The sequence below is a fragment of the Ceratotherium simum genome, chromosome 19, assembly GCF_057802395.1.
Source record: "Ceratotherium simum simum isolate JZ-2026a chromosome 19, ASM5780239v1, whole genome shotgun sequence".
Classification (NCBI taxonomy): Eukaryota; Metazoa; Chordata; class Mammalia; order Perissodactyla; family Rhinocerotidae; genus Ceratotherium; species Ceratotherium simum.
In genome coordinates this window covers 32,724,138-32,741,810 of record NC_141918.1, presented here as the reverse complement: position 1 = coordinate 32,741,810, position 17,673 = coordinate 32,724,138, and the positions used below count along the sequence as shown (strand labels likewise).

At 45.1% G+C, this 17,673-nt stretch overlaps 1 protein-coding gene across 1 annotated transcript in view; it reads left to right on the top strand.

The window, feature by feature from the left end:
- Positions 1 to 11,838: 11,838 nt before the first annotated feature.
- The window catches only part of SLC22A16 (solute carrier family 22 member 16), a 40,550-nt gene continuing 34,715 nt past the window's right edge, over positions 11,839 to 17,673 (top strand). The window contains exon 1 of the mRNA XM_087444002.1: positions 11,839 to 11,918. Coding sequence (XP_087300128.1) covers positions 11,866 to 11,918 — 53 coding nt within the window. The 5' untranslated portion in view covers positions 11,839 to 11,865. The remainder of the gene's footprint in view (positions 11,919 to 17,673) is intronic.

The following is a 17,673-nucleotide window of genomic DNA, read 5'->3' as shown; positions in this document are numbered from 1 at the left end:
GACAACCATTTATATCACGCAAATTGGGAAAGACTTGGAAACTGTCCCATCCAGAATACCTCTCTACTGGTCTGCTCAAAGACCTGAAAGAAATGCCACTACTGTGTACATCTTAAGTGAAATGCAAATATTTCTAGAAGAGATACTCTGACACTCTCAACAACCATTATTAACTCCTAAAAAAATAAATTTATTAGATTCCTACTTCCAGGTCAGATTCCAAGAGCAAGCTCCTACAGGACTGGGTCTAGGGATGGTAACTTGCAATAAAAAAGAAGCATCTGAGGATCAGTTTTATCATCTGTAAAATGAGTGGGCTGGACCAGTGTGTCCTCATATTTCCTTCCTTTAGGGCTGTGCTCTGGCTAAAAGGTTTTTCAAATACCTTATCTCACGTGGCAAACCTGCGACCGGTGGGAAGGGCAGGGGGTATTGTTTTTCTTGTCAGATGAGGAAACTGAGGCTCAAAAGGTTTGAGTCTCTTGCCCAAGATCAGCAGCTGAGGAGCCTGTTTAGCACGGTCACTTAATTCCAAGCTCAGTGACTTTTCCACTACGTCATACTCATTCCTCATCTATTGAGCACCTACTACAGGGTATGGTGCTGAGGATGCAAAATTGAAAAGATGAGGCTCTGTTCTCTTGGGGCTGGCAGCCATTGGAGAAGATGAGTACTCAGAGAGCTGCATGGTCAGTTCTCCGCTGGAGAGAGAGATGGAGGCAAGAAGACAGAGTTGGGAGAGGGGATGAGGGCAAGCTTCACAAGAGAGGCACATCACTGAAGCTGAACTAGGAAGGACGAGTGAGTGTTTCGTATAAGGAAAGGGACTGCCAGTGCTCTCAAGAGAAACGACTTCCTTCCTAAAACGGGACACCTAGGGTGCTATGTCAGTTGTCTGCAACAGACTGGCGGAGAGAAACTTTCGGGGTCTTTCACTCCCTTTTGGATAACATTATTTGCCATTGTCTTATTCAGGTTTGCGCCAGACTATTGGGGCCACAGGCTCCTAACCAGCTCTGCCATCGCCTCTGTGGTCTTTATTCAAAGGGTTATATGATGGAAGAAGATGGAAAGTTGTGGACAGTAACAGGCCATGCCATAACTTTTTTTTTTTTTTAAGATTGGCCCTGAGCTAACATTTGTTGCCAATCTTCCTCTTTTTTTTTCCTTTTTTCTCCCCAAAGCCCCAGCACATAGTTGTATATCCTAGTTGTACATCCTTCTGGTTCTTCTATGTGGGACGCTGCCTCAGCATGGCTTGATGAGCAGTGAATATGTCTGCGACCAGGATCCGAACCGGCAAAGCCCAGGCCGCCGAAGCAGAGCACAAGAACTTAACTGCTATGCCACTGTGCCTGCCCCCCATGCCGTAGCTTCTTTGGTTGTTTTAGACTTAGTTTCACTTCCCATATTACAGACCAGGGGACTGGAATCCCTCTTGAAGTTTTCACAAGACTCGGTAACACACTCAAGTTACAGGAGTGAAAGACAGGGCAAATTTCCATCATTGCTGAAAAAAAGAAATTCATCACAGAGACTGCCTGGGCGAGTCGTTGCTGTGGGGGAGGGCCCCCAGGAACAGAGACGGGTTGCGTCCAGACAGTTTTGGTGCACCTCATTCTGCAACTCTCCTCGTAGCATCCTGACCTCGTCAGAAACACACTTGGGAAGCAGAACTAGGAAAATCTCTCTTTGCTTCCTCAGACTTTCTTCTTGTTTTTTGACCACCTTGGCCAGTATCACTGCGACGTGCAGCCGCTTCCGAGGCGCCAGCTGTTCTCCTTCAGCTCACTCACAGACCTGTAAACACACACACAGACACGCACACACAGACACACACACACACTTCACACCTCTCTCCTGAAGCGGATGAAATCCATCTTCTGCTACACTCTTTACATTTCTAACACGGATATATTATAACATTCAAGGTTCCTAGCCAAAACTTTTATTCATTGCGTGCTCTTAAAAGAGACTTACAGCAGTTATTCCAAATTTTTTGTACATTCTGCAAATCCCCTGTTTGTTTTTCTTTTATGCTAAGAGGGAAAACATTTTATTCACCTGACTCTTTCTTAACATATTGCATTTGTTTGTGAACCAATCCTGTTAAAGCGGCTCCCAGTGGAGCCCTCGTTGGGTGATCAAGAGAGCTGCACCAGGGAAAGACTGCTGTCTGGGATGAGAGAAACTTGCATCATTCCAGAAAGAGAGTGGGGAGGAGGGGGAAGATGACAAGAGGGAGGAAAGAGAGGAGCCTCTGTGGCCAGGCCACCATCCTCTCAGTCACCCGGGCTTGCGACCTCAGGGACTCCTCACCTCTTCACGTCTATATGCCCTCCCCAGGCAGCCAGTTGCCAAAGCCTGCCATTCTTCCTTCTCTGCCATTTGAGTAGGAATCCCCTTCATTCTGTTCCTGCTGTCATCTCTTTAACCTGGATCCTGAACACTGAACTCCAAATATATCAGCCTCCCCGCTGACGGTCCTACCGCCAACTTCTCCACCCTCCTCCACCCTCTGTCACACCCTCATTAGCAGACTAATCTTCCTAAGACATACTTTGTTCACCACATTGGACAAAGCCTTCAGTGGCTGCCCACCGCCCATTACCTAAAGCTAGATAGTTGTCGCCTAGAATTCAAGGCTTCGAGCACTGTGGCCCTAACTTACTCTTCTTGGCCTATCTCCATAGCGTTAGCTTTTATTAAACACTTACCATGGCCAGGCATGCTGTTAAAAGCTTCTAAATGTTATTTATCCATCCAGAATCCCTTTCCAGGAAAGGTGTATGTCCCCCACTTCCTGAGGTCCTGTTGGGCTGCCCTTGATGAGAGCTGAACACGTGATGCAGGCTAGCCAATCAGAGCATTCTACTCTCCCCCAGCTTTTTGAAATTTGACTTCTAGAGGTGGGAGAGGGTGCGTTTCTCTCTTCTTCTGGGGTGGAAATCTACACAGAGAAGCAGAGAAAAGCAGAGAAGGAATGAAGAATAAGAGAGAAAGGGAAACCTGATGACACTGCTTGTCCTTCTGGATCCCACCACGCATGCAGCCAGGTATACCTCTGGACTTTTCCCATAGTGAGTCAAAAAAGTCCCTTCCTTACTTGAGCTTGTTTGAGTTAGGTTTGCTGTTATCTGCAACTGAAACGGTGACTAGAGCACTTTACACGGCTCAGCTCATTTGATCCTCGCTACCGCCTGGTGAGGTAGGACTATTACCTTCAACCATTTTGGTGGGGAAGCGACACCTGTGAGATGTGACTTGCCTGAGGTCTCACAGTTTTTAAGCGGGGGAGGATAGAATTTACAAGCAAGCAGTCCGAACATAAGCTTAACGCTGCCTTCCAAGGCTGTTCAGGAAATGCCCCCAGTAGTTCCTATGTGCCAGGCGCGAGGCTGAGTGCAACCCACGCCTGCTCTTGTCCTGTCTGATGCTCTATTCCCACTGTCTTCATTAATGTGACTTTACTGTTCCAGCAAACTCTTGTCAAGGAAAAGAAAAGTTGCAGACATCTTATCGTTCATTTCAGGAGCTTCCCAAATGCATTTAAATGAACATCAAATTCTAACTTTTCAATAGAAAGCATGTTTACTCCCCAGGAACGTTTGAACCCCTTGCTTCAAAATCCTTACCTTTCTGTGTTCTCCAATCCTAAACTCTCATATCAGGATCCTTTTCCAATCCCAATCAAGCTCTCCATGGAAAGGCTTGCCAGAAACCAGACTCCAAGACCTCGCCTGCCTTTGCCCTCCCCTCTGTGAGCGCCACTGAGACTCTGGCAAGGCTGTGCTCTCCCTTATGTGGTACTGCTTGGCTTTGTCCAGTAGTTTTGGTGGTATTTTCTAGGTTCCATTACCGGAGAATCTGCTCAATCAAGAGAGAATGTAGGGCAAGAAGAGAAGAAGGGCAAGGATAAGAAATGCCAAGGACATCATCATTTAAAGGCAGCGGAGGAGCACAGGTATTTTTCTGACAAAGAATCTGATGTTATCATAAATTCCATTTAGAGGCATTGACCCTGGGAAGTAGGGCTTGAGAGAGGGTGAGGAGGTAATCTGAACCCAGAGCCTTCGGGTGGGTAGGACACAGTGTATGGTGGGGGTGGGAGTGGGGGTGGCACTTAGAGACCAGCCCCAGCCTGGAGCACTAGGGAGCAGAGGTGATCTGGTTCCTTGAGTTGGAGGGAAGTTGGTAGGGGAAGTGAGAGGGTGCCAACACAAATTTTACTCTAGAATTTTCCTTCAGGCAGGCTCTGCCTGGGTTCTCCTGAGGAAGGACTTTGGCTTGGCAGAATGTGGCAGCCTGTCTGGGCCACGGGGAGGACGCGATGGGACAGAGCCTGTGAGAAGGGGCGTGCAAACCTCTTCTGGCAGGAACTTTGTGGGCTGCCCCCTTTTGGCACCACACCAAATCTCCTTCTTGCTTTGTTGATGATTTCTTAGCCATGGCCAGACAATCTGTTCTCATACATTTATAACTATTCTTATAATCTGAAGCATACTTAGCATTTTGTAAGTATAGTTATGGGTCCCTCTTTGCCCATCAATTAACTTAACCATCATTTGCTCTCTGCTTTCTCTTCAATTTGTGGATACCTTGTAGGGACCTAGATGTGGTTACAAGGAGACTTTGAACAGACAGGCTGGGATGAGGGTTGAGACCTAGAGACTGGCTGTGGGGCCACAGGACATCAGAATATTTACTCACATGCCAAGATCCTAAGTCCCCCAATTTAACAACTTCTCCTTCTAGATTCAGAGGGATGCACAAACATTGTTTTCTCTTAGGTCCCTGTGTTTCTCCCCTCCCTATCTCTCCATACCCCTTCCACTGACTGGTAGAAACACATCTGCCTTGTATTTGTTAAAATGAGCTCGTCGGATTTCTAAGAGGGCAAGTGCATTGTTAGCAGGCTCCTCTTTAGGAAATCCCAAGACTTGGTTGAGTGGTGGATAGGGTTCCAGCCAGGGCCTTAGTCTTCTTCCATTCATGTGTGGAGAAACTGGTGCCCTTAGGAAATTGCTTAAATTTTGTTTCATTATTCCCTATGTTTGGATTATGTCCATTCATTCATTCAACACATACGTATTGAGCACCTACTATATGTCAAAGTCCCTGCCCTCATGGAGCTTATATTCTATAGTAGTGATGTCAAATTATATCTATCTATCTTATCTATCATCTATCTATTTATCTATCTATATATCTAATCTGTCATCTATCTTTCTGTCTGTCTATCTATCTATCTCAGGTTGAAGAAAAATAAAATAGGGTAGCATGTTGATAAAGGGCTACAGAGTGATGAGGACTGATATTTGAGGAGGAACAGAGAAATCTTCTCAGAAAAGGCAACGTTTGAACAGTGACTTGACTGATGTAAGGAAATGAGCCATGTTGCTCCTTGGGGACAGAAGTCTCTGGTAGAAGAAACTGAACTTGTAGTAACAGAGAGTAGATTGGTGGTTGTCAGGGGCAGAGGGTGAAGTGGAGAAGATGGGTGAGGGTGGTCAAAGGTCACAAGCTTCCAGTTATAAGACCAATATATTATGGGGATCTAATGTACAGCATGGTGACTACAGTTAACAATACTGTATTATATACTTGAAAGTTGATAGGAGACTAGATCTTAAAAGTTCTCACCACAAAAGCAAAAAAAAACTATGTGAGGTGATGGATGTGTTAACTAACTTTATTGTGGTAATAATTTCATAATATATACATATATCAAATCATCACATTGTACACCTTAAACTGACACAGCGTTATATGTCAATTATATCTCAATAAATCTGGGGAAAAAAGTTACAGGAAAAGTTCCAGACTGCGGATGGGGTGACTTGTTTGGTTTTATTGTTGTGGTTGTTTTCTTTGGGGGGGACATATTTTTAAGTTGAAAAATAAACAGAAAGTCAAAGTGGAAAAATAAAAGAAGTTGCAGGTAGAGGGAATTACAAGTATCAAGTGTGGGGCCCGGAGTGTGCTAGAGGATGAGTGAGGAGGCCAGTGTGGCTGAAGTGGGGTAGTGGTTGAGACAGAGGTAGGAGATGAGTCCGAGAAGCAGCCAGGGTTATGTAAGGACTCTCAGTTTTATTCTGTGTGATAGGAGGCTGCTGAGCAGGGAGTGTCTTGCCCTGAATTATATTTTTAAGGAGCACTTGCCTGCTGTATGGGGTAAGAGAGGAAGCAAGGAGCCCGGTTAGGAGGATGTTGCATAATCCAGGCAAGAGATGATGGTTTGGACGAGAAGTTTAGCAGTGGGAGTAGAAAGAAGTGTTCAGAATCAGGCTCCATCATAAAGACAGAGCAACTGGAATTTTCTGATGGAAAAGGATGTTGGGTGTGACAACAAGAGAGGGGTAAAAGAAGACACCAAGGGTTTTGGCCTATGCTACTGGGTGCAAGTGGTGCTATTTACTGAGATGGGAAGTCCTGGAGAGGAGCAGGGTTGAAGGTGGCCATGGTGAGTGTGAGGTAGCTTTTAGACAGGTGACGGAGGCCTGGAGAAGTGGTGGTATTAACAAGTCTGGAGTGCCGGGGTGAGGTCAGCTTAGGCGTATAAACCCAGGAGTCATTACGTATGTTTTGAAAGCCATAGGACTAGATCATGAGTTGGCAAAATTTTTTTCTATAAAGGGCCAGATAGTAAATATTTTAGGCTTTCTGGGCCATGCAGTCTGTCACAACTACTCAAGTCTGCCATTGTAGTATGAAAGCAGCCATAGATAGTATACAAATGAATGAGCATGACTGTGTTCTAGTAAAACTTTATTTGCAAAAGCAGGTGGCAGGCCAGATTTGGCCCATGGACTGTAGTTTGCCAACTCTTGGGGTACGTGATGCTGCTGAGGGAGAGTGTAAAAAGAGAAGAGAAGAGCTCAGAGCCCTGGGGCACTCCAACATTTAGAGAAAAGGGGAAGAGGAGGAGGATCTAAGAGACTGAGATACAGCAAGCAGCGAGGTAAGAGGAAAATCAAGAGACTGGGGTGGCACAGAAGCCAAGGAAGACATTTCAAGAAGGACAAACCAACATGTGGTGCCAGTAAACACCGTGAAAGACTTTGAAATGAGCCAAAAAAAAAAAAAAAATTAGAATGTCTGTATAGTATTCTCTTTAGGGTTATCTTTATTTTTCATTGTCTTTGAGCTATTTTACAATTTTGTAAGTTGTAGGAAATTGATAATAATGCAAATGATTGTTGTCCATAGAAACGCGTTGTGGAATGCAATTGATTGCATTGGTGGCATTGGTGAAATGCCACTGCTCTGTGGATAGACTGGTTCTACATCTATTTGTAAATTCGTACTGGCATTCCTTATTGCTTTTATATGTTGGCTTCATTGAATTCTTCTTTGAACTCCTTGCAACATCTTATTAGTTTCCTCATTAGTTAATGAGTAAAATAAAATGATTGAAGCGTTCATTTTATATTTGCACATCAGTAATGATTTTAACTTTTAAAATAATTATTCTTTAACAGTGGAGATTGAGTAAATTAAAGATAGAAAATTGACCATTGAATTTGGCAACATGGAGATCGTGGTGACTTTGATAAGAGCTATTTTGGAGTAGTAGTAGTAAAAGATTGGTTGGAGCAGATTGTATAAAACTATAATAATTAAGACACATGGGCACAGGGAAAAATAAATAGACCAATGGTACAGATTTAGAAAGCCCAGAACAAACCTACACATAAGTAGAAACTTTATAGATGACAGAGGTGACAATGCAGAGAAAAGGATAGAGTATTCAATAAATAGTACTAGGACAATTTTTTTACCTATGGAAAAAACCAAAACTGGATCTCTACCTCAAACCAAACAATCTGTTTCAGTGGATTTAAGATCTAAATAAGAAAACCCAAAGGCTAAGTTTTTGGAAGAAAATAGGCTATTTTTGTGACCTCATGGTAAAGGAGGTATCTTTTTAAAACAAGATACAAAATCACAAACTATAAAGGAAAATATTTATGAATTGACTTTATTAAAATAAAAATACCACTTCTGATCACCAAAAAACACCATAAAGAGATTGAAAATACAATTGCTCATAACACTTAACTGACATAGGATAGGTATCTAGAATATGAGGAGAAGACTTACAAATCAACATAAACAAAAAGAACCTAATAGAAAAATGTGCAAAAATATGAACAGGAAATTTTCATAAGAGGAAATCCAAATGACCAACCAACATATGAAAAGATGTACAATCTTGATACTAATTAGAGAAATGCAGATTAAAACTCCAATGTAATACCATTTCACATCTTTGAAACTGACTAATGTTTCAGTCTGATGATCCAAGTGTTGGCAAAGGTGTGGGGAAATTAGAACTTTTATACTCTGCTGGCTGGGAGGCAAATTGGTACAACCACTTTAGAGAGCAATTTGGCAATATTTAATAAAGTTCATATGTATACTGTACAACATAGCAACTCCATTCTTAGGTATATACCTTAGAAAAACTCCAATATATATGGATAGGGACTGTTTATAGCAGTATTGCTGTAGTAAAATTCTGAATACAATCTGCATATCCATCAATTACAAAATGGTTAAGTAAATTGTGGTGTGTTGGAATAAAGGAATACTATGTAGCAATGAAAAAGATGAGCTAGAGCTACGTGGATCAATATAGATGAATTTCACAAACAAATATTCAGGGGAAAAACCAAGTTGCAGAATACATGCACATACCTAGTTTTTAGTTTATAAGTCTTGCACATTTTTTGTTAGATTTATCCCTAAGTATTCATATTTTTAGTGATATTAGAAATGATATTTGAAAGAATTTCAATGTCCAGTTGAAATTGCTGCTATATACAAATACAATTGATTGTTGTGTATTAATTTTGTCAAGCAACTTTGCTAAAGTAGTTTATTCTAGTAGCTTTTTTTTTTGTAGACTCCATCAGATTTTCTACATAGATGACCATATCATCTGTGAATAAAGACAGTTTTATTTCTTACTGTCCAATCTGGAGGCATTTTTTTCTTTTTTCTTGCCTAATGCTCTGGTTAAAACCCCCACTACAAAGGTGAATAGAAGCAGTGAGAGTGGACATTATTCTCTTGTTCCTAATCCTAGGGAGAAAGTATTCAGTCTTTTGCCATTAAATATACTGTTAGCTATGGGTTTTTCGTTGATGCCCTTTATCAGACTGAGGAAATTCCCTTCTGTGATATTGTGATATAATAAGAAATACGTATTTGGTCTTCATTCCCAGTTCCTGGCACAGAGCTCCTAAAACCCTTGTAATTTCCTGAGTGACAGGGTTGATAGGAAAATCTTTTGTCATCATATTTGGTCCTAGTCCCCAGTTCCTGACACGAGAGCTTCTGAGACCGCTGGAATCTCCAAAGTGACAAGAGTATCTTTTTGGTATGCTAATGAGATGACTGTTGGCTGGGGGCCCCTTGGTGTCTTCAGAATGGGGGTTGGTTTCCAGAAAGAACAAGGCATGATTAGAGGGTCGGAACTTTCAGCTCTGTACCCTGACCTCCAGAGAGGGGAAAATGGCTGGAGACTGAGTTAATTGCCAATGGCCAATGATTTAATTAGTCATGGCTATGTAATGAAACCTTCATAAAAACCCCTAAACTATGGGGTTGGGAGAGCTTCTGGGTTGGTGAACACATCGATGTGCTGGGAAGGTGGCACGCTGAGAGAGGGCATGGAAGGTCCATGCTCCTTCCCCCATACCTTGTCCTGTGTACCTCTTCATCTGGCTATTCATCTGTATTCTTTATAATATCCTTTATAATAAACTGGTAAACGTAAGTAAAGTGTTTTCCTGAGTTCTGTGAGCTGTTCTAGCAAATTACTGAACCTGAGGAGGGGGTGGTGGGAAGCCCTGATTTATAGTCAGTTGATGAGAAGTGTGGGAGGCCTGGGACCTGTGATTGACTTCTGAAGTAGGGGACAGTCTTGCGGGACTGAGCCCTTAACTTGTGGGATCTGATACTAATTCCAAGTAGTTAGTGTCAGAATTGAATCAAATTGTAGGTCACCCAGCTGATGTTCGGAGAGCTGGAGAATTGGTTGTTGCTGTGAGGAAAAACTCCATACATTTGATATTAGAAGTGTTCTATGGGTAGAAACAGATCATAGACCCTTCTATTCCTAGTTTGCTGAGTGTTTTATTATGAAAGGATGTTAGATTTTTGTCAAATGCCTTTTATGCATCTATTGAGATGATCCTATGAGTTTTCTTTTTTAGTTTGTTAATATGGTGAATTATATTGTTGATTTTCAAATGTTAAACCACTCTTGCTTTCCTGGGATAAATCTCACTCGGTCAGGATGTATTGTCCTTTTTATATAAAGATGCATTCACTTTGCTAAAATTTTCAGAATTTTTGTGTCCATGTTCATGAGGTGTATTAGTCTGTAGTTTCCTTATGTCATTGCCTGAACATTTTGGTATCAGGGTAATGCTGAGAATGAATTGGGAAATATTCCCTACTCGTCGGTTTTCTTGAAGTGTTTGTGCAGAATCAGTATTATTTCTTCCTTAAATACTCGGGCCTGGGGTTTTCTTGTGGAAAAGTTTTTAACTACACATCTAATTTCTTTAATAGATATAGGGCTATTCTGGTTATCTATTTTTTTCTTGAGTGGGTATTGGTAGTTTGTGTTTTTCAAGGAATTTTCTGGTGTAATTAGAATAGCAGATAAAAGTTCAATTTTCTCCATATGTTTTCCAGGTATCTCTCCCTTTGGTGCTTTGAAGCATTATAGGGTCTTGCCTTGTCCCTGGGGCCCCCACCCCTTTCCTCCTAGGGTCAGCTCTTGGTGAAACTGCTCCTCACTAACCTCCCCCCCACCCCCCAGGCAATTTGTACTTCTCTAGGATTTCCCACCTTAAGTCTCTCTAGTTAGCAGGAATCTACCTAATTAAAAAAAATCCACTCCAAATTATTTAGTGGATTAATCATTCCAGGAGTATTTGCATGTCAAAAGAAAACGTCTAGAATGGACTATACACAGCAAAAATGAGTAAATCTTCAATGGTGCTATTTCAGGCTCTGACAAGTAGGTGAGGGAAGTACATTGGAAGGCGGGCTTTCCTCTTTTTCAAATCCTATTCAAGTACGAGTTTGTAGTTGTTATCGTTCTGCTTCAGTCTCTACCCAGGGAGTTCCTTTGCCCTTTGGTTAACGTAACATCTTTAACACAGCCCCGCGCGATCCTGCCACTTCTCAGGGTCCTCAGAAGCCATTTATGCTCTGCTCTGGTAGACAGACCCCCGTCGTGGCTCTCAAATCGTTGGACTCTGAGAAAGCGATATTTGTGCTTGTCAAAGAGTGGAGTCCAGTAACGTACACATAAAACCAAGTACTTCAGCACGAAAGTTTGAGCGGCATGGTTGTTGTACGGCGTGTCATCCTGCAGTTCTTGCGGCCCGCAGACCGAATCTGGACCTCTGCATTCCCGCCTTGCGCTGTCGGGTGACCAACCATCCCGAGGCGCCGGGAGTGGCGCGGGAAGTGGCGACCACGCGGACATGGTGAGTGTCAAGAGTGGGACGGGGCGGCGGGGAGGGCGCGGGAAGTGGCGGGGCTGGGGGTGAGGGCACCGGGGCTGCGGGGGCACAGCGCGCTGGGGAAGCGGCCGCGTTGGCGGGGAGAAGACAGAGGCTGCTGGGGAGGGGAGGAGGGACTGGGCAACCGAGGGAGGATCAGAGCCGGCCCGCGCGCGTCCCGAGCACTTGGACGGTCAGGGGACGCGGAGGCCGGGGCGGGCCCGGGGGGCGCGGCGGGCCGGGGCGGGGAGGGGCGGGGCCGGGCGCGGTGCCCGCAGCCCCGGGCGCGCGGCGAGCTCGGCGCGTCCCGCTTCGGAGCGCAGAGCACGGCCGCACCATGGGGTCTCACAACGTGGAGCCGATTTTTGACCAAGTGGGGCACTTCAGCAGGTAGGGAGGGTGGGGAGGGGGGTGGGGAGGGGGGTGGGGAGGGGGGTGGGGAGGGGGGACGGCGTAGGGAGAGCTGGCGCCACGTGGGCGGAGGCGCCGGGGGTCTGTTTCACTGCCTTGAAGCGGGCTTCTTGCCCTGTGCTCGCGATCCGAAAACGTCTCCACCCCTCCTTCCCGGGGGAGTCGGGAGACTCGCCACCACACTCGGGGCCCGGAGCTGGGCTTGTCCTCTCGGACTCTGGCGGCGGGACCTCCGCACAGCCTGCAGAGGGGCGCTGGGGCTCGCTTCGGGAGGGTGGGCGGTGGGTGCGAGGTCCCCCCGCCCGGCGCGCCCGCTGCCCGGCAGGTGGGACCCGGGGCGCGCCCTCTGGGAGTCCCGGGGCCCGGCTGGAGAGGCCGGGTCACACGAGTAGAGGAGCGCCTGTTCCTGGCGCTCGGTTCCCTAATCCAACAAACCGTCTCCTCTTTCACTTCCCCAGACGCCTGCTGTGCTGTCGCGCCCCGCCCCGCCGCAGGGTCTCTCTCAGTGCCTGGCAGGTATTGTCCCAGGGCAAACGGTAGTCAGAGTTTGTTGCCGTTTATAGAAAGCTAATCTGTGCCAGGTACACTGCCGGGTGGTTACACACACCGCTTCATTCGATGCTCAGGGGATCTTGCCAAGTAGGTGTTCGAATCCTTATTTTAATGACTGGGAAACTGAGGCTGGTAGGGCCAAAGAGCCACAGCTACCGCATGGTGGGACCTAGGTTTAACCTTTGTACACCTGGAACCCTCTTTTCATTTGTCAAATTAATTAAAAAAATTTTTTTAATGTATTCATTCGCTCATTCATTCATGGAGAAGTGCTCCTCTGTCTAACCCAGAACGTTCTGGGAGGAGAGGCAGCTGGGTGAGCGGCCATACAGCGTGCCACCGATCAGAGATTTGGAGCTCTAAGTCTGAACCCCGGCTTACCCCTAATGTGCTTCTGGGAATCTTGTGTCTCCGTTTCCTATCCACAAAATGAGAACCGTCATAATTCCTGCCTTCTGTGCCTCCCAGGTGCAGGGATGATGTGGTGCTGCTCTCCTGGGTGGGAGCTTGCACAAATGTTGGTTATGATTCCCAGCCTCGCAAAGAGGAAGCAGTTGACCAGGCGGGGGAGGGCGGGAGGCCCCAGCGCCCCCCTGCTTGCTCCTGATACCCACATTACTGAACGCCAGTCCTCCCTGCCTCGGTCCTAAGCTCTTCGTACATGTTACCTTCTTTAATCTACAGCTTTATGAGATTGGCAATATCACTCTCATTTTACGTAGGAGAAAACCGGGGCTTGTGGCTCAGTCACAAATCTAGTAAGAGCAGAGCAGAATTGGATGTCACTGGATGTCCATCGGCCACGCTCTCAACGATGATGCTCCCCTGAGCACAATTAGGTACCAACCCCGGCACTCGGTCAGGCCTTTTACGTATTATTTCATTTATCCTTCTTGAAGTGCAATAGCATGGGGATTACAAGATCAGCTCCGGGGTTAGATGTCTGAGCTCCAGTCCTGGCTCTACCATGTGTTAACTAGATGGTCTGGAGCATTTCACTTACCACTTCCTCATCTGTAAAATGGGGATGATAATAGTACCACAAATGCCTGTTGTAAGGACTCCACAAGCCTCTCATTTCATCCTCACAGTAACCCTGTGAGGTAGGAGGTACTAATACCATTCTTTCCCTGTGTATTTTAGGATTAACCAAGGTAATTGTGTTAGCTGGTGTTTGGCTAAGGTGCTGTAACAAAGAGATCCCTCATTTGGAAGTTTGTCCTCTCTAGTAACCTTCCAGGGCAGGTTCTGTTCCAGGGGGTCATCCAGGGACCCAGACAGCTCCGCCATCCGCAGTGTGGGGCTCCCTCTCTGCACCAGGGGCAGCTGCTCCCGTCGTCTTCACCCACACGGTCAAATGTAGCTCACCACGGAGGAAGAAGGGGAGAATGGATTTTGGGAGACAACTCTTAGCCAGACACCATAATGTATTCAAAAGTCTTATCATTCAGTAAGTTCTCCATATATCATGGGTGTTATTGTTGCCTGGGTCCCCATCCTGGTGGGAAGGGTTGATTGTGAAAGCAGCTTGCAGGAAGGAAAAGGGTCACAAGCCAGTGCTTACTGCAGAAGGCGAAAACAGTGTGACCGTAACACAGTACCCCACAGTTTCTCTGGTATTTGCTCTAACTGGTCTCTTTATTGTTTGTAAATAGAAAGAGAGGTCATTTCGTATTATTATTTAGTCTTAAGGAAACCTAGTGACAGTGTTAAGTAGAGAACTAACTCTCATTTCTCCTGAGTCATTTCAAGGGTGAGGAAGCACTATCCTAATCACCTTTAAGAGAGGAAAGCAGAACACCTAAGAAGAATTAGAAAGCCTTTCCAGGACTTGTCCTGAAGCCACATTGACGTTCCATAAACTTCATGGCGTAAGCCTGGTGTCAGAGGGAACTGAGGAGACTGATATTCAGGCATCTGTGTTGAAGGGATCTAAGAACCTAGATGTCTGAGTTGTCTTGGGATGAGGGGAGAGATGGTTTAAAATTTCAGAATTGGAATGTGGAGCCTTGTGGCTGACCTACATCCATGGATATAAGGAGTGTTTTTTCTTTTTCTATGTATAAACCTTTTTTGACTCTTCTTCTTCTTCTTTTTTTTTTTTGTGAGGAAGATTAGCCCTGAGCTAACATCTGTTGCCAATCCTCTTCTTTTTGCTGAGGAAGATTGGCCCTGGGCTAACATCCATGCCCATCTTCCTACTTTATATGTGGGACACCTGCCAGAGCATGGCTTGATAAGCGGTGCTTAGGTCTGCGCCTGGGATCCGAACCCGCGAATCCCGGGCCACTGGAGTAGAGCACATGAACTTAACCTCTACACCACTGGGCCAGCCCCTGACTTCTTTTTTGGCTTCACCTTATGCACATCATAAGAGCTAACACTGGTATGCACCTATAAGGTGCCATAGTGCTTTACATGTGTTAACTCTTTCTATTCCCACAACAACCCATTTTTCAGATGAGGAAACTGAGGCACAGAAAGGTTAAGGATCTTGCCCAAGGTCCCAGGTAGTAAGTAACAGAGCCAACATTCAAACTCAGCAGTCTGGCTCTGGAGTCCATGCTCTTACCTGGAATGGGGTATCACTTGTTATGCTTCTTTATACAGAATGACATAAATCTGTGTGAACTAGCAGGGCTTGTTTGGGGACTGCTAAGTGGCTGATTATTTCTGGAGTATATAGCATGAGGATGGGAGAAGGCTGGTGAGAGGTAAGCTTACAATCATCCCCAAGAATATTTTTACATGTCATGCTAAGGGGTTTGGGTATTAGAAAGATCACTTTGCAGAATGGAAGGTGCATTGGAGGAGCAGGAGTCGGGGGCAAGGAGACCAGAGAAGACCCAGGTAAGAGCCCCGGTGGAGATAGTGAGGGTCTGGACTGAAGCAGGGGGAGTGTGAGCAGGGAGGATGGGACAGTTTTAATTGATGGAGTTGAAGGGACCTCCTGGCCCTAAGGCATGAAGGAGAAGTGGAGCCCTAAACTCAGACACAGTTACACTCCAGCTGCGGCAGGCTTGGGGCTTGGATTTTGAGATCAGTTTGAGATGCTAACTTGAGTTCCTTGTGGGAATTCCAGGTCGAGACATCCAGTAGGCATTTGGGTAAACAATGCATTGCGCAGGCAAGATGTCTCCTTGTCGCTGTGGATTGGGTGGCCATCCAGGGCTGAAATTCAGCTGGCAGGCACCGTGTAGACAGCCTGGGTGTGCCTTGGCACGCATTCTAATCGTGCCTCAGCAAGGGCATTGCTGAATACTTTTCTCTCTCCCTGGGTCTTGCAGATATAAAACTCAAATTGATATATTACATATATACAGAAAAATGTGCAGCATAATCTGCAACCTGATGAATCATCATAAAGTGAACACACCATTGTTACCACTACCCAGATCACCCCTTCTCGTGCCCTCTCCCAAGCCCTACCCCATACCTCTCCCCCAATCTCACTACTATCTTCACATCTAGTTTTGCCTGATTCTAAACTTTAGCTCAATGGAGTAAAAAATCTTGTACTCTCTGTCTGGCTTCTTTTGTTCAACATTGTGTTTGTGAGATTCACCCATATTGTGTGTCACAGTAGTTTGTTGATTTTCATTGCTGTATAGTATGTCACGGCAAGAATATTCCACAGTTTATTCATTTACTGTCAACAGACATGTAGATTGTCTCCAGGTTGGGCTTATTAAAAATAGCCTTTCTTGTATATGTGTTTTGGGGTACTCGTGTACGCATTTCTTTGGGTGTGTACTTAGGAGAGGAATTGCTCTGTCGCTGAGCATGCACATGGTCAGCCGCCAAACAGTTTTGCAAAGTGGTTGTAACAAATTACACCCTCACAAGCCATTTATGAGAGTTCCAGTTGCTCCACAACAATTGTTAAATATTTTGAACGTCAAACCTTATATTGGTGTATAGTTAAACCAGAGAATTTGATTTTCTGGACAGTGTTTCTCATCCATATCGGAATCTCCTAGGAAGCTTTTAAAGCTTGTGTAGAGTCCTGGATCCCACCTCAGACCTCTTGAACCACAGTCACTGGCAGGGGTGGAGGGTGGGCAGAGAATACAAATCCTAGCTTCAGAGGCCTGCCAGGGTGGGTGGTCTGTTGGGAGGTGTGTGTCTGAGAGACTAGAGAAGTTGGTAGAATCCCAAGACTGGACACCTGGATGGTGCTGGAGATGGGGTCAGTGGGAAGGAGGGGGGAGCTGGGAGGTTGCGAGGTCATGGTCAGAGAGCAGAATGCGAGGTTTTCAGCGGTGGAGCTGTTCCAGGTGATGGCTCTACTTAGGCACCAAACCCAGGTGCCTTCGGAGGCAGGCAGATAAACTTCAGACAAACAAAACCTGTCTTCTGTTTGCAGGCACTGTGTTGTAGTTTGCTGAATTTAAATTTGTGGTGTGGGAAGGAGTCAAAGAATTATAATTATGTGCATCATATGATTTATGTTCCATTCTCAGTCATATTTATATAGGATTGTTTTTATAGGATGCCTCTCAGGTCCCAAACAGGGTTTTGTTTCAAGAGGATCCGATGCCCAAGTCTTGAATGCCATGGAATCTGGCAGTTAGATGCCGGCCCACCACAAACTCCACACTGTAATGATCGGGATAGTCTGATTCTCCATCTGTTTTAGACCCCAGGAGCTTGCCTTTAGTGAAAAACTCCATGCTGCTCTTTCCCTCTGGCATCCCCCAGGCAGTATTTATACTTTTACCATAATTTATGTGACTAATCTCCTGCTAGAGGACATTCAAATTTCCAATGTTTTGCACTGAAAAGTAAATTTATAAATTAACTTTGGGAGAGTTGATATCTTTATGATGTTGAGTACTGGTTACTTTTAGGGCAGTAAAGTTTTATTACTTTCAAAGACAGATGGTAATACCCATTAGTCTAATACTTATAGCAAAGTAGAGACACTTAGGTGCTTGATTTTAAAAAAAGACTTGGTAAATATGAACTGTTTTCTTAAGTACGATTAGCTTTCCATTTTATTTACATGAGTAATTTGCTAGGCAAAGTGTTTTGGATTGGTAAATTTCAGCTAGCCCACACACTTTGGAGTATGTTGCAATGATTCAGTGAGACCATGAACAGGAAAGTGCTTAAACTGTACAGCATGGTCCAACATAAGGTGTCAGTAGAACATGCGCAGTGACCAAGACAATGCCGGATA